Source organism: Pelobates fuscus, chromosome 8 (assembly GCF_036172605.1).
Source record: "Pelobates fuscus isolate aPelFus1 chromosome 8, aPelFus1.pri, whole genome shotgun sequence".
Taxonomy (NCBI): domain Eukaryota; kingdom Metazoa; phylum Chordata; class Amphibia; order Anura; family Pelobatidae; genus Pelobates; species Pelobates fuscus.
Window position 1 is genome coordinate 49,095,614 of NC_086324.1, and position 24,968 is coordinate 49,120,581.

The 24,968-nt window shown below is 43.8% G+C and overlaps 1 protein-coding gene across 1 annotated transcript in view; it reads right to left on the reverse strand.

Moving 5' to 3' along the window:
• Window positions 1-24,968, reverse strand: part of CERKL (ceramide kinase like) — a 143,322-nt gene that overhangs the window by 84,895 nt on the left and 33,459 nt on the right. Inside the window, exon 2 of the mRNA XM_063429794.1 lies at window positions 6,943-7,176. Within this exon, the coding sequence (XP_063285864.1) occupies window positions 6,943-7,176 (234 nt within the window). The remainder of the gene's footprint in view (window positions 1-6,942; window positions 7,177-24,968) is intronic.

Below are 24,968 nucleotides of genomic sequence, written 5' to 3' on the forward strand. Positions count from 1 at the left end.
CCTGGACAGGGTAGAACTTCCCCGAAGACTTCCTCTTGTCTTCAATGAAATATATACAAAAATAGGGGATGATCTGCTAAATCAAATGATGAAAAAAGAAGAGGGGGGAGGGGGGGGGGGGGAATTAGAAATTGTAAATGGGACAAAGGGAAAAGAAGAGAGGGGGGGAGGGGGGATGTTAGAAATTTTAAATGGCTAAAGTGTGTGTGCTCTATAGAAGGAAAAATAAGGTTTTTGTACTCATTTTTTATATATAATGTGTTTTTATATATAATGTGATAATATATTCATTTATTCATATTTTTATGTTTGGTATATTTTTAACATAAAAGCATGCTGTAAAATGCTTCTATAAATTCATTTAATATAGTATGTGCAATAAGCATATTTAAACTTAGTAGTGCCATTTAAACTTACTAACATTCCCCCCTCCCCCCCCCTCTCTTCTTTGCCCTTTGTCCGTATATATGCGCTTTGACACTGAGAAAAAGAAAAAACGTTAGATTATGAAGACACTTCCGGGTTTCGGCAATGGAACGCATGCTGGAACGCATGAGGAACTGAACGGCGCATGGGATGACGTCATAGGAACCGGACCGCAGAACGAAACACCTGCTTTGAATATTGGGTTATGTGGACATTGGGGGAGGTATAAATGGTGGAGGAGGGAAGGGATTTTTACTGTTCACTTGTATCCTGTCATTATATGCTACTGAAGTCCCTGAGGAAGTCCTATACGCGGACAAAACGCGTAGGACCCCTGGTGGTGACAGAGAGATTACACCTTTTGTTTTATACTGTGATGTAAGTTATTAAATTTATTTTTATTATACTTTTGAATGTGCACTACAATTTTATTGCATCTTTTTTCCTGAGCACATACATCCCATCTGGTCTATGAGACATTGAACATAGAAGGAAGAATTGATTTGGAAAAGGCATTTATGCTGAAAAAAAAGAAATCTATGTTAAAGGCTTTTTAACTTCAGTGAAAGTGTGAGTGGCCACTTGTGAATTTTACACCTATGGTTCATTCATATACACAGTTATACGCTATGTTCTTTTTTCATCATTTGATTTAGCAGATCATCCCCTAGTTTTTGTATATACATCAATGCAGCAAGAAAGATTTGGTGATTTGTTAAAGAGACACTGTAGTCACAATAACAATTTCATCTCTTTGAATTAGTTAAAGTGCTTGGAGTCCCTGGCACTGTCCCTCCATTCATTTTTAAACATGTTCGAGCAGTTTAACACTTAATAAGAGTACCTGGTCATCCACAGTCTGGCCCCTTCTGGAGGTGTGGCTAAGGCAGAGATTACATACTTCCTTGTTGTCATACTCATTCATACCGTCAGTTGGAGCTCTGACAGACTGAAAGAAGTCAGCTGACACTCTTAGCCAATTACAGCTGCCCATTGCTGCCTAGGTTAATACTTCATCACATCAATAGCCAAAGCAGAACAGAGGGGGTGTACTGCAGGGGACTCTTGTTTCGCATAAAAACATTAAAAACTGTTTAATGCTGAATGAAATGATGGTACCATGGGACTCCATACACTATGACCAGTTTAATGAAAAGAAGCAGATACAGTGCCTACAGTGTCCCTTTAATGATCAACAATGAATGGATCATCAGTGAAGGAGTTTGATCTGGCAAAGGCTGTCGACCATTTGTACTTTAAGTCTAAAAATTACAAGGCATGTTCATGACCACAAATGCCAAGTGAAAAAAAAAAAAAACCTGATACATTGCATAGAGCATATGATGTGTCACATCAGAATATATTCATTATCTGGATAATGCCCATGATGTTTGGATCTAGTCCTCTTTATGTGTAAATTTAAAGGAACACTATAAACTCAGGAACATAAACATGTATTCCTGACCCTATAATGTTAAAACCACCATCTAGCTCCCCTGGCCTCCCTTACCCACCTAAATATAATAAAATCTTTACTTTTATTCCAGTTTGCTGCTGGCTCTGTCCCTGATCTGCCTGCTTGACTGACATCATCAGAAGTGAATATGTGAGCCAATCACAATGCTTTCCCAAGGAAAGCTTGTCAAGGAGACAGGGCAGAGCCAGCACATGCCAAACACAGCCATGTCCAATCAGCATCTCCTCATAGAGATACATTAAATCAATGCATATTTAGGAGGAAAATTCAGTGTCTCCATGCAGAGGGTGATGACACTGAATGGCACTGTACAGCACTGCCCCAGGAAACACCTCTAGTAGCTATCTGAGGAGTGGTGAGTGGAGTTATCACTAGGCTGTAATGTAAACACTGCATTTTCTCTGAAAAGAAAGTGTATACTGCAAAAAGCCTGAAGGGAATTATTATACTCACCAGAACAAATACAATAAGCGGTAGTTGTTCTGGTGACTATAGTGTCCCTTTAATACTGCTATCTCTCACCTGTTAATAACAAACAGGAGAATATGCTAGGAATGTAATTGTGAATGGCTGCCATTGTCACTATGCCCATTATATGCATTTCAACATCCTTTATGTACTGAACTTCCTCCTTTTATGAGAAAATCAATCCCGCCTGCTACAGTACAAAAGAACAGGTCTACAGGCATTAACTAATACAGGGGATTGTGCAAACTCAACACTGAAGGCTGTACAGACCTAGTAACAAAAATGCAATTGCAAATTAAATTAATGCCAACATGTGAACACAATGGTGAAAAAATGAATTAAAAACTTAATTTTATACCCTAAACCTGTTTTTTGGGTTTTTTTAAACCCAAATTATGTACATTCATATAATGTACATAAGTATGAGCTTAGTGACCAATTCTTTAATTGAACAACGGGCTAAGGGACCCATTGTTCACATGTTACATAGTTACATAGCTGAAAAGAGACTTGCGTCCATCAAGTTCAGCCTTCCTCACATATGTTTTTTGCTGTTGATCCAAAAGAAGGCAAAAAACCCAGTTTGAAGCACTTCCAATTTTGCAACAATCTAGGAAAAAAATTCCTTCTTGACCCCAGAATGGCAGTCAGATTTATCCTTGGATCAAGCAGTTATTACCCTACATTGAAAGATTATATCCTTGAATATTCTGTTTTTGCAAGTATGCATCTAGTAGCTGTTTGAACATCTGTATGGACTCTGATAAAACCACTTCTTCAGGCAGAGAATTCCACATCCTGATTGTTCTTACAGTAAAAAAACCTTTCCTTTGCTTTAGACGAAATCTTCTTTCTTCTAGTCTAAACGCATGACCTCGTGTCCTATGTAAAGTCCGGTTTGTGAATAGATAACAGCTTAATTAGGTTGACAGGTCTGGGACTTGCGATTTCCTTTTTGTTTGTTTTGTTTTTTAACAGTACCTAGGCATGGGCGTAGGAACCGGGGGGATGGGGGAACGCAGAAAGAAATTGACAGGGGGGGGAGGGAGAAAGAAATTGACAGGGGGGAGGGAGAAAGAAATTGACAGGGGGGAGGGAGAAATAAATTGACAGGGGGGAGGGAGAAATAAACTGACAGGGAGGTGAGAGTGACATCCATCACACACACACAATCACACACAATGCACCCCTTACACACAGAAAAACACACAATGCATTACACACACAGACACACACACACAAGCAATGCAACCCTTACACATAATGCATCCCTTACACACACTCAATGCACCCCTTACAGACGCACACACTGCATCCCGTACATACACAGAAACACACCTTGCAGCCCTTACACATACAAGCACAGATTCACACAATGCATTCCGTACACACATATCAGGACATCCCCTAAACACTCCACCCCCTGTGAACAAACTCATTGGTGGAACATGAAGGTGGACCCTGGGACCCAGACCTTGAGCTGTGTAAAGGGCCCCAAAAAATGGAACTGCTTCCCGTTCTCCCAGAACATTGATTTTTGTGACCACAGTTACAAACCAGCCTCCAGAGAGCCTGTTCTACACCAGACCAGTGGAGCCAGACTGCAGCTAGAGCCCATCATCATCCTCATCTGGTTGTAAATAGGCAATCTAATATATTATTCGTGGCATTAATCTCTAATTTACCTCACATTAAAGAAACACTATAGTCCCCAGAACCACTGCAGCTTAATGTAGTGGTTCTGGTGTCTGTAGCCTGTCCCTGCATGCCTTTTAATGTAAACACGGCGGCACTGCAGCACTGGCGTTAGTTAACATGGCAGATCATAGGGCGCCTCACGCTTTCAGCCCTGAACCCTGAGCCCAGAGCACTGCTGGTGTCTTCAGTACTGTAAGTACAAGAAGAAATATTACTTGTTTTAAGGAGGTTAGGAGGCTAGGTGGTTGGAGGGGAGACGATTAGGGATGGGTGGATAGAGGGGTTAACCAGGGATATCATACTGATCACATGGAATGCTCACATCTAGACAGGGATATCATTCTGAGCACATGGAATGCTCACATCCGGCCAGGGATATCATACTGAGCACATGGAATGCTCACATCTAGCCAGGGATGCCATACTGAGCACATGGAATGCTCACATCTAACACTATAGTCACCAGAACCACAACGGCTAAACGTAGTAGTTTTGGTGTTTATAGCATGTCTCTGCAGGCTTTTTAATGTAAGCGCACTGCCTTTTCAGAAAAAGGCAGTATTTACATTACTGCCGAGGAATACCTTATCAGGCGGCCACTAGAGGTGCTTCCTAGTCCAGTGTTGCACAACGTGCAGCACTAGCATTCACGCTGAACACTCCTCATAGAAATGCATTGATTCAACGCATCTCTGTGAGGAGATGCTGATTGGTGCAGCGAAGTGCCACGCATTGGGTTGGCTGATATATATTCAAACACTGTACATTCCTGTGCATTGTATTGATGAGGTGATCTGTAATATGCTCACAAACTGCACGTTCCTGTGAGTTATTTTGCTGTAGAGCTTGTGATACACTCACACACTGCACTTTCCCATGCATTTTATTGCTGAGGTGTTCTGTGATGTACTTGCACCTCACACATTACTGTCAGTTGTATTGCTGTGGAGCTATGCGATACACTGATATGCTTCACATTATATTATTTCACACACACACACACTTAAAATGTAACATTATTATTATTATTATTATTATTTTATTATTTACATAGCGCCATCAAATTCCGTAGCGCTGTACAATGGGATAAACAACTCCCAGTTTACTGAATAAGAATATACCCGGCGAGTAAGAATGCTATCCCCCCCAGATTTGTGGTGGTTCCAACGCCCATGTACCTAGGGTTTAAGAACCACTTCTCTAAACATCAAGTTTTTGAGAACTGACAACCTATTTGGAAAAGTCAACACCGTATCATAGTTAAATAGTAATCGAGGTTGAGAAAAAAACAACAACTCTAGTTCATAGAGTTTGAAAAATGTCTTGGGTGAGTTGAAAATGTTATGTTTATTTATCCAACAGTTAGCAAATCACATATAGCCTCACTGTTTAATAAACAAACTATCCCCAACTAAACAGAGCATTCAGTATGTACGTATGGGAAAGGAAATGTGAAAATGTGAAAACAAAGCTGAAAGCATGGTCATAAAGGAATATGCAGAATTATGGCTGTGCTCTTGTGATATACCAGTCTATAAATTAAAATACATAATTTGTTAAATGTAGATTCCTCAAGCACAAATATGCATCATGGAGTAATTAATAGACAGACATGCATGTTATGATCTTGGGACATCCTACCCCATGAAAAGGCTTCACAAGCACTCTGCACATGAGCAGCTACGAGGATGCTGGCTAACTTGGCCACTGGTCAGCCAGACCCAACTTAGGGGTACAGAAACACTTTTTGGGAGGACAAAACCCACAATGCATTTCTAGTCACATGCACAGCATCATTGGCAGCTCCCCAACCAGTTTTGCATTACTTCCTCCCAATATATGGCACGGATGTTAACCGTCTTCCCTCTCTGGTGTTCTGTGAATTAACCATTGGGCTATATCATCATATCACTGTGCTCTCTGTATGAAAAAAATATATATCTGTGTAAAACACAAGAGCAGATCTGCTCCTTGTGACGGTTGTGATGGTTGCCCAAGACCAACTACCAGTAAACAATTTTAGAGTTGCAGAGTACTGGCCTGGAAATATATTGAGAGGTTAAATCAAATTATCATAGAGAGTTTTCCCTGTTCTCTTGTCATGGCCCAGGATCAGCTCTAAACACCAGCATCACTATATCTCAATGAGTTGTTTTTTTTGTGTAGACCCTATCCCTTTCATCTAGCAATTATAATTTTAAAGGTGTTTAAGGTATTTTGAAGGTTTTCCAGTAGAGAAACATTGAATTCAATGTGGAGAGCCGTGGTTGCCATGCATGCTTTCTATGTCTCTAATGCTTCTCTATGAGAAGTACTGGATTGGACAAAAGTAATGAGATTTGAGGAATTCACTGGTTGAAGAGTGGTTTGAAACATGACACTGTACCAGCAGGTAATAATTGTTTATATTTTTTTACTTTTATTTTAAAACAAGGTTATAACTCTAAATTTCTAAAAAAATAAATATATTTTTAACATTAGTGGTCATGTAAATAAATACCAAGTTGTAGTTTTTCCTGAGTCCTCTAATTTTATTACATAACAAAAAGTAAGGACTATTTTTCATCATGTATAACTGTCAAATTGACAAAAAATTTAATGGAAAGAGCTTAAAGTAAGGTTCTGTTTCAGGTGCCAATCAAATTTACCCACAATCCATCAGCAAAATGAATTCCACAGAAAATAGTTTCACTCAGATATTAAGATCCGGCACAGAAGAAATATAAATAAAGGCACGTGGTGAGGAAGGGAGTATAATCATTACCATACAGGGGGCATATGGAAAGGAAAATTTAAAAAAAAATTAAAAAATTACGGGGCCATTTTAAGTACATTAATAATTGCATTATAAAAGAAAATCTTTTACGACTCACCATTCAGAATTTCCTTTAATTGTTTAAACCATATAGCACAGAAATCTTCACTTAAGTTGTGAAGGTGGATTAAACCTTGCTTCAGTTTTCGTCCTTTTCTAATGCACAAAAATACAGTTAGACCCAGTAAGGTGCCTCCTATTTTCTGTCCAATCGAACGGCGTCTTTTCATTTTCACAGAGAATATGTCTCTTAGGTCAATACATTCTTCTTTATAGGTCATTTTAGAGATGCCTGTACAAAGAAAATACATAAGATTGTGTCACATAGAACAATGAAAACATTCTCTTAATATATATCCATACAACGTGAGACTTCAAAATTCCTCGATGGACAGTAATGTAAAACGGGCATTGGAAAAATAATAGCTCAACATTTCCAGTAATTTCGAGAACCAATTACAATGGCTGGCAACACTAAACACTAACAAAAAAAATATTACATTGACCAAACTGCTCCAACTTGGGGACAATGATAGCAAGGACTCTTGTGTCTAACTAAGATGAACACAGTTCTCCAAAATGTTCTAGTTATATTTGAACTTGGATTTAGCGATTACTTTACAATCATAAAACTAATAAAACTATGACGTAGCATTTAACTATTAAAAATCTAAACTATGATAGTAATGCAACTATAAAAGGAACACATTTTCTAAACTAATAACTATTAAAACTAATCATAAAGACCAATAAAAATGATCACATTAACATACCTTCCAATATTTCAAATAGACAAAGAGGGACATTTTAATTTCAGGGGTGTAGTGGGGTGTGGCCAGGGCGGGGCTGTTCTGAGATATTTAAGGTAACGTACCAATAACAAATAATACAACATGTAATTTAGAACAAGGACATTGTATCTTATGTACACAGAGTGATTTTTAAACAAATTTTATGTAGTTTAAAGACACATTACTGTAAGTATTATACAGGGCTCGAGTCCTGCAGGAACGCGTGGGAACGGCGTTCCTGCACTTTTCCCACAGCAGGAACGCCGTTCCCATTACTAGTCCTGCAGGACCCAGGGCTGGCACAAGCGGCTGCCAGAGCAGGGGGAGCACAAATCCGAATCCCCTGCCTCTGACTGGGGACTCGGATTTTTAACTCACCTCTCCCCCTGCAGTCAGTGGAGTCGTCCGGCCTCTCCTGATAATGTCAGTAGGAGGGGGCGTGACTTTCTCTGCTCTTCTCACAGGACCGCTAGGGAGCAGAGGAAGCCACGCCCCCTCCTCCTGACATCATCAGGAGAGGCCGGCTTACTCCACTGACTGCAGGCTGCAGGTTCCAGATCCTGTCCCACCCCTCCTGGCCCAAGGTAAGCCTCAGGGAGGGGGGAAGGCACTTTAGGTTTTTTTTTTTTTGTCCCTTTCCTCAGTCCATGTCCCCCTCCTCAGTCCCTGTCCCCCTCCTCAGTCCCTGTCCCCCTCCTCAGGCCCTGTCCCCCTCCTCAGGCCCTGTCCCCCTCCTCAGGCCCTGTCTCCCACCTCAGTCCCTGTCTCCCACCTCAGTCCCTGTCTCCCACCTCAGTCCCTGTCCCCCCTCCTCAGTCCCTGTCCCCCCTCCTCAGTCCCTGTCCCCCCTCCTCAGTCCCTGTCCCCCTCCTCAGTCCCTGTCCCCCTCCTCTGTCCCTGTCTCCCTCCTCAGGCCCTGTCCCCCTCCTCAGGCCCTGTCCCCCTCCTCAGGCCCTGTCCCCCTCCTCAGGCCCTGTCTCCCTCCTCAGGCCCTGTCTCCCACCTCAGTCCCTGTCTCCCACCTCAGTCCCTGTCCCCCCTCCTCAGTCCCTGTCCCCCCTCCTCAGTCCCTGTCCCCCTCCTCTGTCCCTGTCCCCCTCCTCTGTCCCTGTCCCCCTCCTCTGTCCCTGTCCCCCTCCTCTGTCCCTGTCCCCCTCCTCAGTCCCTGTCCCCCTCCTCAGTCCCTGTCCCCCCTCCTCAGTCCCTGTCTACCACCTCAGTCCCTGTCCCTCTATTTAAGGCCCTGTCCCCCCTCCTCAGTCCATGTCTCCCTCCTTAGTCCCTTTCCCCAGTCCCTGTCCCCCTCCTCAAGCCCTATCCCCTTACTCAGTCCCTGTCCCCCTATTTAAGGCCCTGTCCCCCCTCCTCAGTCCCTGTCCCCCCTCCTCAGTCCCTGTCCTCCCTCCTCAGTCCCTGTCTCCCACCTCAGTCCCTGTCTCCCACCTCAGTCCCTGTCCCCCTATTTAAGGCCCTGTCCCCCCTCCCCAGTCCCTGTCTCCCTCCTTAGTCCCTTTCCCCAGTCCCTGTCCCCCTCCTCAAGCCCTATCCCCTTACTCAGTCCCTGTCCCCCTCCTCAGTCCCTGTCCCCCTATTTAAGGTCCTGTCCCCCCTCCTCAGTCCCTGTCTCCCTCCTCAGTCCCTGTCCCCCTATTTAAGGCCCTGCCCCCCCTCCTCAGTCCCTGTCTCCCTCCTCCAGCCCCTGCTCCCTTCATCAGCCCCTGCCCCCCTCCTCAGCCCCTGCCCCCCTCCTCAGCCTCTGTCCCCCTCCTCAGCCTCTGTCCCCCTCCTCAGCCCCTGTCCCTTTCCTCAGCCCCTGTCCCTTTCCTCAGCCCATGGCCCCTTCCTCAGCCCATGGCCCCTTCCTCAGCCCATGGCCCCTTCCTCAGCCCATGCCCCCCCCCCTCCCCCTCCTCCTAAGCTCCTGTCCCTCTTCCTCAGCCCTGCCACCTTACTCAGCCCATGGCCCCTTCCTCAACCCATGCCCCCCCCCTCCTCCTAAGCTCCTGTCCCTTTTTCCACAGCACTGTCACCTTACTTAGCCCCTGTCCCCCTCCTCAGCCCCTGTCCACCTTACTCAGCCCCTGTCCACCTTACTCAGCCCCTGTCCACCTTACTCAGCCCCGTGCTCTTACTCAGTCCCTGCATACGAGCATCAGCCCCTGTCCCCCTCCTCAGTCCCTGCCCCTCTTCCTCAGCCCCTGCCCCTCTTCCTCAGCCCCTGCCCCTCTTCCTCAGCCCCTGTCCCTCTTCCTCAGCCCCTGTCCCTCTTCCTCAGCCCCTGTCCCTGTCCCTCTTCCTCAGCCCCTGTCCCTGTCCCTCTTCCTCAGCCCCTGTCCCTCTTCCTCAGCCCCTGTCCCTCTTCCTCAGCCCCTGTCCCTCTTCCTCAGCCCCTGTCCCTCTTCCTCAGCCCCTGTCCCACTTCCTCAGCCCCTGTCCCTCTCCTCAGCCCATGCCCCCCTCCCCCCTCCTAAGCTCCTGTCCCTCTTCCTCAGCTCCTGTCCCCCTCTTCAGCCCCGTGCCCTTACTCAGCCCCTGCATACAAGCGTATCATTTTTTGGGGGGTGAGGGGGGGCGGGGAGTGGATCTTGGGTGAGTTCCTGCACTTTTTTACCCAGGACTTGACCCCTGGTATTATAGCTGTGTAGCTCTGTTATACACAATACGGAACTCCTAGAAAAGAGGGACATTAGGACTGAAAAGAGTGACAGAGGGATCCGGGCCCAACTGTTCCTACTAAATACAGAAATATGTTATTTTTTTATTAAACTCTTTAGAATAGTAATAAGCAATTCTGTAATTTTTAGTTTGGACATAAGGGGTTAAGTAAAATATAACAAAACATGCTGTTCACTGTGCTGATGCTGATTTCAGTACAACACATGGCGAACTGTCCATCCTGCAATATGATGAACTGCCTTTTTATCATAAGTAAATAGCCATCTATAAAGTGATAGGAGCCCTTTATATAGCACTGTCTTCCCGTGAAAGACATATGTAAAATGGTAACATATTTGGTACATGTTGTCTCCCTGTCTGTGCCCTGAACTAATCACCGTTGGAGAGAATTGGGCTCCCATCTGGAAGCTATAAACTTTTCTAAAAGACTGAACAGTGTTATTTAATCCTGAGACTTCTTACTGTGATTTAGATTAAGGTTTGCTGCTGTTTTGTCATCTCAGATCGCTCTCGAATTAGCTTTCACGAATCTAGTGGCCCATTTAAGAAGAGCTAATTATAACAACACTCAAGGAGTATTTGTTTAACATGACTGCCAAGTTGGCCTTTTACTAATGTTATATTGTCATGGGAATTATATCTATACAAATATAATAGCTAAAAAAATGATCTAAATTCCCAATTAGCCAGTGTTCCATACTAACAAGAGTATCATCAATATAAATAAATAAAAGCAAATATAGATAATCCATAAAATCCATGTAACTTAATTAAAGAAGATTTACTGAATAGAATTTACTACTAATCTTTACTATTAAAGGAGAACAGTTAACTGAACACTAAATTTTAGTATAATGATCATTTCATCAAGTTTTGAAAGGAAATTGATTCTTAGTTAAATGAAGTATATGTAAACAAAATGAGAAAAACTCATCCCTACCTTTAGTATATGACAGGTTCCTTCAGCCATATACATGTTCCTCGGGTCAGACGGTGTTGAATCTGAAAGTTAGTAGGTTTGATGATGTAACTGCACTGTGCAGGGAGCGAAGCAGGGAGACTATATAAAGGTTTTCACTGTCTGACCCAAAGTGTGTGTATATGGCTGAAGGATCCTGTCATATATCAAAGGAAGTGATGAGGAGATTTCATTTTTTTTTTACATATACTTCCTTTAACAAAGATTCTATTTTCTTGATGAAAGGATCATTGATATTAAAAAATAGCGTTGAAGTGACAGATTTACAAAATTTAACTCAAAATAACCAAGCTGGTTAAAAATAGCGGAAAAGATCATTTTCTAATTGGTTAATTTTGTCCTAAAATTAGAAATCCCTTTTCATTTCACAACAGTCCTTGCATTAGTGGCTATCACTACATTTTTACAATCAAGACAGTGCTGCATATATGTGAAGGAACAACAATGTAAATACATTTTAAAGCTATATTATTGTGCACTGTAACTGAAAATTATACAGTACACTGACATTTAAATTTAAAAAGTTATTGACACAAAATCGATAGGCAAGGTATGGCTGTGAAATACAATGGTAATATGATTGTGGAATTACTAAATTTTAAACCTGTGGAAAGAACAGGTGCCCTTCATGAGCTTTGAGCTTCAGGAAAGCTTAAAGGGACACTATAGTCATCCAGACCACTTCAGCTCAATGAAGTGGTCTGGGTGCCAGGCCCCTCTAGGGTTAACCCTGCCTGCTGTAAACATAACAGTTTCAGAGAAACTGCTATGTTTACATTTGGGGTTAAGCCAGCCTCTAGTGGCTGTCTTCCGGACAGCCACTAGAGGCGCATCTGCGACGCTGGAGGCATTTAATGCCTCCATCACGCAGAGTGTGGATAGGAAAGTATTGAAAAATGCTTTCCTATGGACACTTTGCGTGCGGCACTGCCGCGCATGCGCATTCCGCTCCGCTGATGTCAGATGGGGGAGCTGACGTCGGCTGGGGAGGAGAGGTAAGGGAGCCCGGCGGTGGAATAAGGTGAGTAACTGAAGAGGTACTATAGTGTCAGGAAAACCGATTTGTTTTCCTGACACTATAGTGATCCTTTAATCAAGGAATTGGGAAACAAAATAAAATTGGTGTGCTATGTTAGCCATCCTGTATGCTAGTGACACCAGCATAAATCTAAATCACTGAAGGAACAGTGTCAGGAAGAAACATAAGACATGAAATGCAAAAAAAAAAAAAAGATGGGAGGTAGGTATCACCAAAGAGACAAAACATCAAAAAGTGAACAAGGAAATCATAAAGAAGATTTAGGACAACCAAAAGTGTTGCAGAGGTTTTACAAGATCAAGAGGCTTCACAAAACCACTAGAAAACATTGAAACACACAGTTGTTTTTTTTTTTATGGAAGCCCAGAGAGGACATGTATTTTTCTATTGTTCTAACTTGTTATCTCAAGAAACAACTTGTTCTCTAGAGATGAGGAGCTGTTTTCTTGAGATAACGAGTCAGAAAACATATTAAAAAGGCATGATCTCCTCGTAGTGTTTGCTGAAGTGCTAGTTTAAATATAAAAAATGCATCCATAAAACAATGATCCTGCACCCTAGTCATTCTCAATGAGGGGACCAGAAAAACAAGGAATTACATCAAAATGCCAACAGCATGTAGATAAAAAAAAAATTAAAAAAAAAAAAAAAGACACTTAAAGCGGCGCTATCACTATCTGGGGACTTTGACGAATTTGCAAAGACTCCTGAATGTGTAACATCGTCACTGTGGGTCCAGTGGCCGAGAGAGGTGGGCAGGTAAAGGTGAAATTTACTTACCTGAACCTATCCCTTGCGGGCAACACCATCTTGTTCCGGCGCATTCTCTTTAGTTCCGACGTTACTGCTCTCGTGCATGTGCAAGTACAGCATTGCGATCTATGGAGATGCTGCAAGTTACTTGTGACCGCTGTCGGGATTGACTGTAGCCCTGCCCAGAATCTAAGAAAGTCAAGAAGAAGAAGTATACAGAGACAAAGTAGTCCCTATTTTGTGTCAGTATACCTCTTGCAGTGAAAATGAGTATTTCGTAAAGATTCTCTCTTAATGAAATACTAATTTTTTTTTTTTTTTTTTTTATTCTTTATTTTTGTCGTGCATGGTTTGACAAAATGATGTATGTTGCCACAACAGCAAACATAATCACAGTAAGTTCACAGGTTTTTACATATGTGGCATTGAGGTAAAAGCACATTTTTTTTTTAAAAAAACTTTGTTAAACATAGCATTATTCGTCTTGGCGTTTGCTAAATAGGTACATGTTAATATTAGGAAAGACAATATATAACGGTGTAGGTTCTCGCTTGTATAGATAGTAGGAAGGACATGTCAGAGAGTAGAAAACAGAGGAGTGACAAAAGGGGGAAAACATGACCTGCATCTGCATCCTAGCGTCAAACAGTTAATGAGTCAATTGTTATGAGGCCGACATAAACAATTACACATATCTAACGTAGTGTTTGGACTTGTTGCATTATATGCAACTGCAAGTTAAGCTAGGTCTAATTGACGCTTAAGGTATATTGTTTGCTTATGCGTGTCGTTAAGTTATTCTAGCTAAGTTAGGTAGGTCGATGTGGATCATGAATAACCTGTAGGCTTTTTTCTAATGCAGAAATAATAAAATAGTAAAATAATCAAGCTATTTACGCTCGTTAGAAACTGAAGTTTGAGACAATAGCAGTGTGAACGCATTAGCTGTATACAGGGCCGGCCTTAGGCATTTAGACGCCCTGTGCGAAAAATCTTCACAGCGCCCCCCCCCCGTCATCCATGTATGCTGTTATGTTTGTGTTGTCTGTGTATGTAATAGTACGTGTGATATGTATGCTATGTGTGATATTTGTAATGGGTATATTAACAGTGTGTGATATGCGTGTATTGGTTGTATGTGACACACACACACACACAGAGTCAGACGGCCATACACACACAGGAAGACATCCACACACACACAAGCAGACAGTCATACACACACACACAGGCAGACAGTCATACACACACACACACACACACAGGCAGACAGTCATACACACACACACACACTTACACGCAGACAGTCATACACACAGACACACACAGACACACAGAGGCAGACAGTCATACACACAGACACACACAGACACACAGAGGCAGACAGTCATACACACAGAGGCAGACAGTCATACACACAGAGGCAGACAGTCATACACACAGAGGCAGACAGTCATACACACAGAGGCAGACAGTCATACACACAGAGGCAGTCATACACACAGAGGCAGACAGTCATACACACAGAGGCAGACAGTCATACACACAGAGGCAGACAGTCATACACACAGAGGCAGTCATACACACAGAGGCAGTCATACACACAGAGGCAGTCATACACAGTCACACACACAGAGGCAGACAGTAATACACACAGACAAACACACAGAGGCATACAGTAATACACACAGACACACAGTGGCAGACAGTAATACACACAGACACACAGTGGCAGACAGTCATATACACACACACGCAGACAGTCATACACACACACGCAGACAGTCATACACACACACGCAGACAGTCATACACACACACATGCAGACAGTCATACACACACACACAGACAAACACACACACACACAGAGGCAGACAGTAATACACACAGAGGCAGACAGTAATACACACAGAGGCAGACAGTCATACACACAGAGGCAGACAGTCATACACACAGAGGCAGACAGTCATACACACACACACGCAGACAGTCATACACACACACACACGCAGACAGTCATACACACACACACACAGACACACACAGACACACACAGGCAGATAGTCATACACACAGAGGCAGACAGTCATACACACAGACACACACACAGAGGCAGACAGTCATACACACAGACACACACACAGAGGCAGACAGTCATACACACAGACACACACACAGAGGCAGACAGTCATACACACAGACACACACACAGAGGCAGACAGTCATACACACACACACACAGGCAGACAGTCATACACATAGGCAGAGAGTCACACTCACATGACAATCACACAGTTACCTGTGGAGTTAATTGTGGAGGCAGTGCAGCTCCTGGTGACTGGTGGGGAAGCAGGGACTCCTTCCTGCTTCCCCTGCAGCAGTTTTCCGGCGCTTTTAGCTCCGCCCCCGCCGCACGGTAAGCTCCGCCCCCGCTGCAAATTTTTAAAAAAAAAAAATTTTTTTTTTTTTTAAATCGGCTGTGCGGCCGCACGGCGCCCCCTGCTCCATGGCGCCCTGTGCAGCCGCACAGCTCGCACACCCCTAAGGCCGGCCCTGGCTGTATAAGTATGCATAATACTATCTATCATATATAAGCGCACTTTTGCCTATTATGAGATATGCAGGTCTCATGTTGAGCGTATTAGAAAAAAAACAGATATATAAAATACGTTAAATGTACGCTTGGTATAGACTAAAGCTTAAAACCTATTAATAACATTAACAGCATGGATATTGGAGGCATGAGGCTCAACTGTGTAAATGGGCATTGCATGGCTTACGTGTCTGGCATTAATCCTTAGGAACAGCCTACCAAAGGTTATTAAACATGTTTGCAATTAAACCAACAAGGCAGGTGCTTAGTAAGCAAGATAGTGTCCGCAGAGGTTACATGGACGCGTTGAGAAGGCAGCAGGTTAGCCTCCAGCGTATCACCAAAAGTCATCCGACTCCCATAGTCGTGCTGAGAAGGGGGGACCTGAAGCCCGGTCAACCCTTGCCTGTTCGGGGTATGTCATAGCCCCATGGTGTAGTCAGCGTCCAGAGAGCCTGCAGCTCAGACATGGCGATGTACCAGGCGCAAGTAAGGTGTTCGCTGGAGTGTAGTGCTGTGTACCTGCGCCATGCTTTCAACAGTCCAAGAGTGCAGGTGAGAATAGTCCCTGTGTGCGGACTCGACTGACTGGGTGGGTATTGGTTGGTCCCGGTTGCAGGTCTCTTTGCTTGGTGTGGTCGCGGGCAGGGTTTTCCTGTGCGGCCAGGGTTTTTTTCCTGTGCGGGCAGGGTTTTCCTGTGCAGTCGGTCTGCTATGTCCGCCATGTTGGGTCTGTCTCGAAAGGCTGTGCCTCGCTGGGGCTTGTGCTGGGCTTTGGTAAGTAGGCGGTGTAGCCTTTGGTGTTTACCCACTGATTGCCTCCTGATGGTCTTTTTCGGGCCTTGTCTGTTCTCTGTGGGGTTCCATGTTTCTGCCTTTGGGGCGGCCCGGTTTGGATGCCTGCTCGTCTTGGAAGTGGGGTCCGGGAGGATAATTATGTCCGTCCCTCCGGCTTCCCCTTTCGGGCCCTGTGTTGAGCCGTCCGGTGGCGTTCCCTGTGCTGATGGCCACAGGAGTGCCTCCAGCTTCTCCCAAAAAGCGCTAAATATGCCATTGAGGCGGATCTCGGTTTCTTCTTTGGCACTGTACATGGCTGCGGTGTGTGGGCCAGACGCCATTTTGTAGGCCTCAGTAGTGTTTTCTCGCTTCAAAGATTGTGTCGCTTGGGTATCCCTTGTTAGGGGGATTGTAAGAGGGTGGTCCGTGATAACCCCCACTGGACCATAGGGGGGGGAACGAGGGCTCTGGGTCGAGGTTCTCACCGTCGTTGGCGGCAGGAGAGCGGCCGTCTCTCTTGTGCCTGCCATGCTGGTAGGCCTCGCTGGGGTGTCGGGTGCGTACCGATGGAAAACGTCGCTTGATGGGTATCTACTTGTGCACCCCGTTGTCCCCTTGTATGTGGTGGTCGTTGTGTAGCTTTGGGTCGCCTTTTTAGTGACACAAGTTGCTGTTTAGTCGGTTGGAAGTAGGAGCTCATGCAACCTGCGACCATCCAGCATGGCCTCCAAGCCCCGCCCCCTGAAATACTCATTTTTGAGGGGGTTGTGACAGAGCCTCTTTAACCCCTTAAGGACACATGACATGTGTGACATGTCATGATTCCCTTTTATTCCAGAAGTTTGGTCCTTAAGGGGTTAAAGAAACAATAGTGGAGATTTATTAAGGTGTCATGTTCTGAAAATTGGTACAGAGATATAAAAGGGTACGAGTCCCCAATCGAACGTGTCTGTTGGTTCAACTGGTTTCCATGTTGATTGCCTCACCTTTACTACTTTGCACATCAGAATTTTCAAAGCTTGGCACTTTGATATGTCTTCCTCATTGTTTCTTTGGAAAAACTTTACCAATATTATAGCAGGAAAATGGTAAGACCATCAGTGAGGGTGACCCCAAATTGACTGTCTAACATTTTTGTGCAGTTTCAGCAGAAATGTATTATTTTTGTAAAAATATCCTTGTGTTAGTTATAACAACAAAACCATTTTTCATAAGCCCAGCTTACATGTTTCAATATTATACGTAGAAGGCCAACTTTGAAGATAATTGACTCTTTTGAACATTCTAACACACCCTGATCAGAGCTGTAATTATTACCCAATTACAATGACACTTGGAATCAAATGATTTTGTTTCCACACGCTACAACCACGTGCTATTTTCAATGCTGCCAGTATTGGGATTCTGCATGGTCTATGATAGAAGGTACATGTATGGTGACACTGTAATATACTGCACTGGGTGACACCAACCTTGGAGATGTCGCTGCAGAAATAGCTGAAATGCTTAAGTTTGTTGATTTAAGTATAGCTCAAAGGGGTAAAACACCAAGCATTAATTGCTGAAAAATGGCCTGTCACTCGCGATATAACTTACCACAGGTGTGTAAATCATATACATAAAATTGGGTAGCTCACATTAAAGGGACACTCCAGGCACCCAGACCACTTCTGCCCATTGGAGTGGTCTGGGTGCCAACTCCCACTACCCTTAACCCTGCAAGTGTAATTATTGCAGTTTTTCATAACCTGCAATAATTACATTGCAGGGTTAACTCCACCTCTAGTGGCTGTCTACTAGACAGCCACCAGAGGTCACTTCCTAGTTTCTAGTACAGGTTTCCTGTGCTAGAGCGTCGCTGGCCGTCCTCACACTGTGTGAGGACCTCCAGCGTCGCTCAAAACCCCATAGGAAAGCATTGAAATTATTTTTCTATGCTTTCCTATGGGGAGACGTAATGCGCATGCGCGGCATTTCAGCACATGCGCATTAGGTCTCCTCGGCCGGTGGGCGAGATTAGTCTCGCCCACCGGCCGACGTAATCACAAGGAGGAGCGTCGCAGAGGCGGAGACAGCGGCGAGGGACATCGCCGCTGTCCCAGGTAAGTGACTGAAGGGGTTTTCACCCCTTCAGTAACCGGGGATTGGGGGGTGTGAGGGAGAGGGACCCTCCAGTGCCAGAAAAACGGATCGTTTTTCTGGCACTGGAGTTTCCCTTTAAAGGAAAGAAAATTTACTTTTTTTTATTATTATTATTGTTGAAAGTAAAAGATTATATGTATTATAACCTTGTTGCACAATATATTTATTTGAAAAATATTTTACCAGGAACGATAAATTGAGAATTCTCTAGTTTATTTGTATTAACTCTTTTCACTGTATCTCCTGGTTAACATTTGACTTCTAGGAGCAGCTATTTGTATCCCTCTTTGGCCAAAAACACCCTATATCTGCTAACACTACGCACAATTTGAAGACCTGACACAATCCCAGTGTGCATTTTTGAGCTCTTGACGAGATGCAAGCATTGGACAGAAGAAGCACTGAAAACATGTATTTATATGTGCATACAAAATAATAACCACAAAGGCCATAATGCATGTTAGGGGAGCATTACCACGGCAAATGAGGAGCAGGCACCATGGAAACCAATAGAACATATCTCAACAAAGCACTTTACACCCAAAATAGCACTTGTTTAACCTTGATAAATCTCCTTATGCGTGTACCTTAATTGATAGTAAAAACTGATGACAGCTTTCTAGTACATTTAAGCTTTCATATAAGCCATTCCAACTCACTGGGAATAATAATCTAGAAAACATTGCATATACTGTACTAAAATTATGAGATTGTACATGTTAAAACAAAATCTTATCTTATTTCATTCCCTAAATCCCATATAAACAATAATTAAACTCAACTAGGAGGTCTGTATGTTGAATTAAACTATATCATATCTGCACTGCATCTGCCCCAAATGATTTCATGCTGCCCGCAAGGTCCCATGGCCAGCACAGTCCCATGGTGCCCAGGTGCGTAGAATCCGTTTGACCGTCAGGAGGGGAGCTCTAAAGTCATAGCATGTAGCGTGGCCGAGACGTGGACCGGGGTAGAGGAGCTACTGTAACCACTCCCCGGTCTGCCAGGAAGTGCTCATGGAGAGCATAAACTGCTTCTTGTCAGACCAGGGAGCGGTTACAGGAGCTGCTTTACCCCGGTCCACGGTTCGGCCATGCTACAAGAGAGAAGTGAGCACAGAGGGGAGGGAGACAGACAGGCAAATATTGGTGATGGGGGACATTCACAGATACAGAAGAGCTTTGGGGGGGGGGACATAAACAGGCACAAAGGGGCTGGGGGATTCAAACAGGCACAAAGGGGCTGGGGGATTCAAACAGGCACAAAGGGGCTGGGGGATTCAAACAGGCACAAAGGGGCTGGGGGATTCAAACAGGCACAAAGGGGCTGGGGGATTCAAACAGGCACAAAGGGGCTGGGGGATACAAACAGGCACAAAGGGGCTGGGGGATACATACAGGCACAAAGGGGCTGGGGGGTACAAACAGGCACAAAGGGTCTGGGGGATACAAACAGGCACAAAGGGTCTGGGGGATACAAACAGGCACAAAGGGGCTGGGGGATACAAACAAGCACAAAGGGGCTGGGGGATACATACAGGCACAAAGGGGCTGGGGGGTACAAACAGGCACAAAGGGTCTGGTGGATACAAACAGGCACAAAGGGGCTGGGGGATACAAACAGGCACAAAGGGGCTGGGGGATACAAACAGACACAGAGGAGCTTGGGGGCATAGACACATAGGGGCTTGGGGGACAAAACCAGACACAGGGGGGTTTGGAGGGACATAACAGGCACATAGGTACTTGGGAAGACACAGACAGGCACAAAGGCTGGGGGGCATGAATAGACACAAAAGAGCTTGGGGGACAAACAAACAGGCACAGAGGGGTTGGGGGGACAAGACACAAGACACAGAGGGGATGGGGGACAAAGACACAGAGGGGCTGGGGGGACAAAGACACAGAGGGGCTGGGGGGACAAAGACACAGAGGGGCTGGGGAGACAAAGACACAGAGGGGCAGGGGAGACAAAGACACAGAGGAACTTGGGGGGACAGAGACACAGATGAACTTGGGGGGGCATAGACACAGAGGAGCTTGGGGGAAACAAGCAGACACATAGGGGCTTGGGGGAAACAAGCAGACACATAGGGGCTTGGGTTACAAAACCAGACTCAGGGGGGTTTGGAGGGACATAACAGGCACATAGGTACTTGGGATGACACAAACGGGCACAGAGGGGCTGGGGGGCATAAATAGACAGAGAAGAGCTTGGGGGACATACAAACAGGCACAGAGGGGTTGGGGGACAGGACCCAGAGGGGCTGGGAGGACAAAGATACAGTGGGGCTGTGGGGACATAGAGACACAGAGGGGCTGGGGGGACATAGAGACACAGAGGAGCTGGGGGGACAAAGACACAGAGGGGCTGGGGGGACAAAGACACAGAGGGGCTGGGGGGACAAAGACACAGAGGGGCTGGGGGGACAAAGACACAGAGGGGCTGGGGGGACAAAGACACAGAGGGGCTGGGGGGACAAAGACACAGAGGGGCTGGGGGGGACAAAGACACAGAGGGGTTGGAGAGACAAAGACACAGAGGGGTTGGGGGGTACAAAGACACAGAGGGGTTGGGGGGTACAAAGACACAGAGGGGCTGGGGGAGACAAAGACACAGAAGGGCTGGGGGAGACAAAGACACAGAGGGTCTGGGGGACAAATACACAGAGGGGCTGGGGGGAAAAAGACACAGAGGGGCTGGGGGGACAAAGACACAGAGGGGCTGGGGGGACAAAGACACAGAGGGGCTGGGGGGACAAAGACACAGAGGGGCTGGGGGGACAAAGACACAGAGGGGCTGGGGGGACAAAGACACAGAGGGGCTGGGGGGACAAAGACACAGAGGGGCTGGGGGGGCAAAGACAGAGGGGCTGGGGGGACAAAGACAGAGGGGCTGGGGGGACAAAGACAGAGGGGCTGGGGGGACAAAGACACAGAGAGGCTGGGGGGACAAAGACACAGAGGGGTTGGGGAAGGGGCAGAAGAGACAGACAGGAGCTGTGGGCAAAAGGAAGTAACACATAGGGGTTGGGGAAAGGGGAAAAATAGACAAACAGGGACTTAGGAAGGGGCAAGAGAGACAGCAGCTGTGTAGACACAGAGGGGCTGTGTAGACACAAACAGACACAGAGGGGATGAGAGGAGAGAAATTGCTTAGTAAAGTATTTTTTATAATTCGGTTTATTTGCAAAATAGTTAAATCATTCATTATACCTTTACTTAGAAAGTGACGTGCTAAAAACCTATTAGCGGCCCAGGTTGTGCAGGTCTGGACTATATTGACCGATAAATTTGGGTCAAAATAGTCAACCTGTCCCAAAAAAAACAAATCAACCTTCTTCAGACCATTATTCAACTTACCAAAACTTGGCATTTGACGCCATTTCTTAAACACTTAAATTCATCTCTAACTTGTGTTAAAGTCATGTTTGCATTACGTTTTGTTTTAAATGTGTATCTAAGATTTAGCAAATTACATCCTAATCTATATAAAACAAGACAATTCTACAAAAAAAAAACACTGCAAATGTGTTGGAGAAATAGAAACATTGATACTTTCTTTAAACTGACTGACAGGTTGCGAAGTAAAGAAGTGTGGATTGCTACTTTACTTTTATTTGTGATCCCTCAAAATACATATTTGCTAAATATAGTAATAAGTAAACCCAATATAAAAAATTCTGGGAGGTGGCAGTTTCCCTTTAAGCACCCCATGGAGTTTATTCAACGTAGACAAACAATAGATTTGAAAAATATGCATGGTTTGCCAAATCAATTAAAAGCAACTGTCCTGGTTTGATTAAGCTTCAAGACTGTGTTTATCAGCCTTGTGGACTAACCCTTAAATAGCTTGGCATGTTGATTAAACTGTGAATCGCCAGTATACAGTTAGTGGTAAGATGTTCTTGCTTCCTCTATATCTGCTGCGAACAGGAGTATGATAATATAGTTTTACAAAAGTGTGAATAGTTCGAAAAATGCTGTTAAACGCCACCGAAAATACTTTAACCCCTAAGGACACATGACATGTGTGACATGTCATTATTCCCTTTTATTCCAGAAGCATGGTCCTTAAGGGGTTAAGTCTGTAAGAAAAATATTCAGACTTATCCTATTGTGTTTTCCTAAAAGAGCTGCAATTAATTTTACTTTTATGATAGGAAATAGTTATAAAGTTGCCAAAAGTAAGATGGACCTCGATTTCTTTTTTGATTTTTTTTTTTTAAATAGATCTTTGCATAAAATGAAAAACAAAATCTGCTTCATTTTGTCATATCTAAGATATGCTGATGTTTAAATTAGTCAAATTTAGATTACAAATTATATTAAGATTTTCCCACCATGAGACTAAAAAAAAATGATTCACATGCACATTTAAAAAAAATAAGAAACAACATTTTCTAAATTTCTTTTGACAGAACTGATTACTTAGACTCCCGTTGACATAAGACTTGCTGCCGTGTGCAGGATATCTTTATTCCATTAACGCTAATAGAACCTTCTAAAGAGATTTGTTCTCTCGAAACACTAAATACTGTAAACGTTTAGAACATATTTCATCTTATTAACAATCAAACAGTGGTTTTCCTTTTACAGATGTGTATATTTAAATTTACTGGCAATGGTGCCCCGCAGGTTTTACTCAGTGGGCATTATATTCAAACAGAATTTAATATTCTTAATTATTAGGAGATTACATTACTAATTTTAAACTCAAATGTGCTGGATACCCCGTTGCCTTAAAACGCAATTGAAATCTCTGCCTGTAATATACAGGTTGAGAATTATCAGGAGATTTTTTTTTCCATGCAGTATTAAAAGAAAGAGGCATGTTTAAAAATTGCAGGCACAATTAGCGTCAAGCAGATAAATCCTGTTCTAATCCTGTTTACGGTCTGGATCAGACAGATGTGCCAAGATTGATTCAGACAGGAACTAGGCTTACAGTAGTAATTTTTTTTTTTCAGTACTTTTTTTTTTTTTGTACTGAACACTGCTCTTTGCGAAACACAGTTTTAAAAATGTATGGTTCTACTACCAAACAGAAGTACTCTGCACGTCTTAATTGATATAGTAACAACTGTACCACCCACGCAATTAAATTTACTTCCCCCACCCGCAGATCAAATACATAACTAAATACTGAACAAACTTTGCAAAGTTTTCAATGAACAGATGGCACCTTATGTCTTTGGAAGTAACATGGCATGCGCATGTATTTTTATTGTTTGAACTTGCAAGATATAAGAGAAATAAGAAAAATTACATTTTGTTCACTTCTAGTAAAATCCTGGAATGCAGAACAACTAAATATTTTTTGGGCCAACTTTGTGTAGAAGCCCACATGAAGCACATGTTGTTTTTACATAAAGAGCCAAAAAGTTCTCACAGTACTTACCAATGTGAGAGTATAATCCTGCATTAGAATAGTGGCCACATTTTTTATTGGCTAGGCCACAGACCAAAAATATAAAGTTCCAGTCTTTGGATACACATGCCAGTTTGTATGTGTTAATTAAACAAAAAGAAAAAGAAAATAAAGAAAAAAATGCGTTTAATGCAGGATAGTATTTGACGATGGCTTAAAGCAATTAACAGGGTCTAAACTATTTAAATATTACATATATGATTGGTTCCCAAATTTGATTTTATGCACCTTGATTTGTTTTATACAATTGTTAATATGAGCAGCAATGGGAAAATCCTAGACTCCAAACCAGTGCATCATGATCACTGGCTTGGTATGGTTATAATAGATATTTGAGTTTTTAAACCAGCAGTAAGAATTATAAAAGCACTCGTGAGCTACAAGATGCCAGTGGGTTCTTGGGTTCATTGAAATAGTAGGAAAAAAAAATCTAATTAAAGGAACACTATAGGGTCAGGAACACAAACATGTATTCCTGACCCTATTGTGTTAAAACCACCATCTAGCCCCGCTGGTACCCTCTTGCCTCCCTAAATATAGCAAATTCTTACTTGTATTCAAGTCTGTAGCTGCTGTCTCTGCCCTGTCTGCTGACATAATCAGAAGTGGTGGTCTGTGCCAATCACAATGCTTCCCTATAGGATTGGCTGAGACTGTCAAAGAGGCAGATCAGGGGCAGAGCCAGCACAAGTCAAACACAGTCCTGGCCAATCAGCATCTCCACATAGAGATTAAGTGAATCGATGCATCTCTATGAGGAAAGTTCAGTGTCTGCATGCAAAGGGTGGAGATACTGAATGGCAGTGCTGCATACGAGGCAGGACCGCCCAGGAAGCACCTATTACAGCCATCTGAGGAGTGGCCAGTGAAATTATCCCTAGGCTGTAATATAAACACTGCATT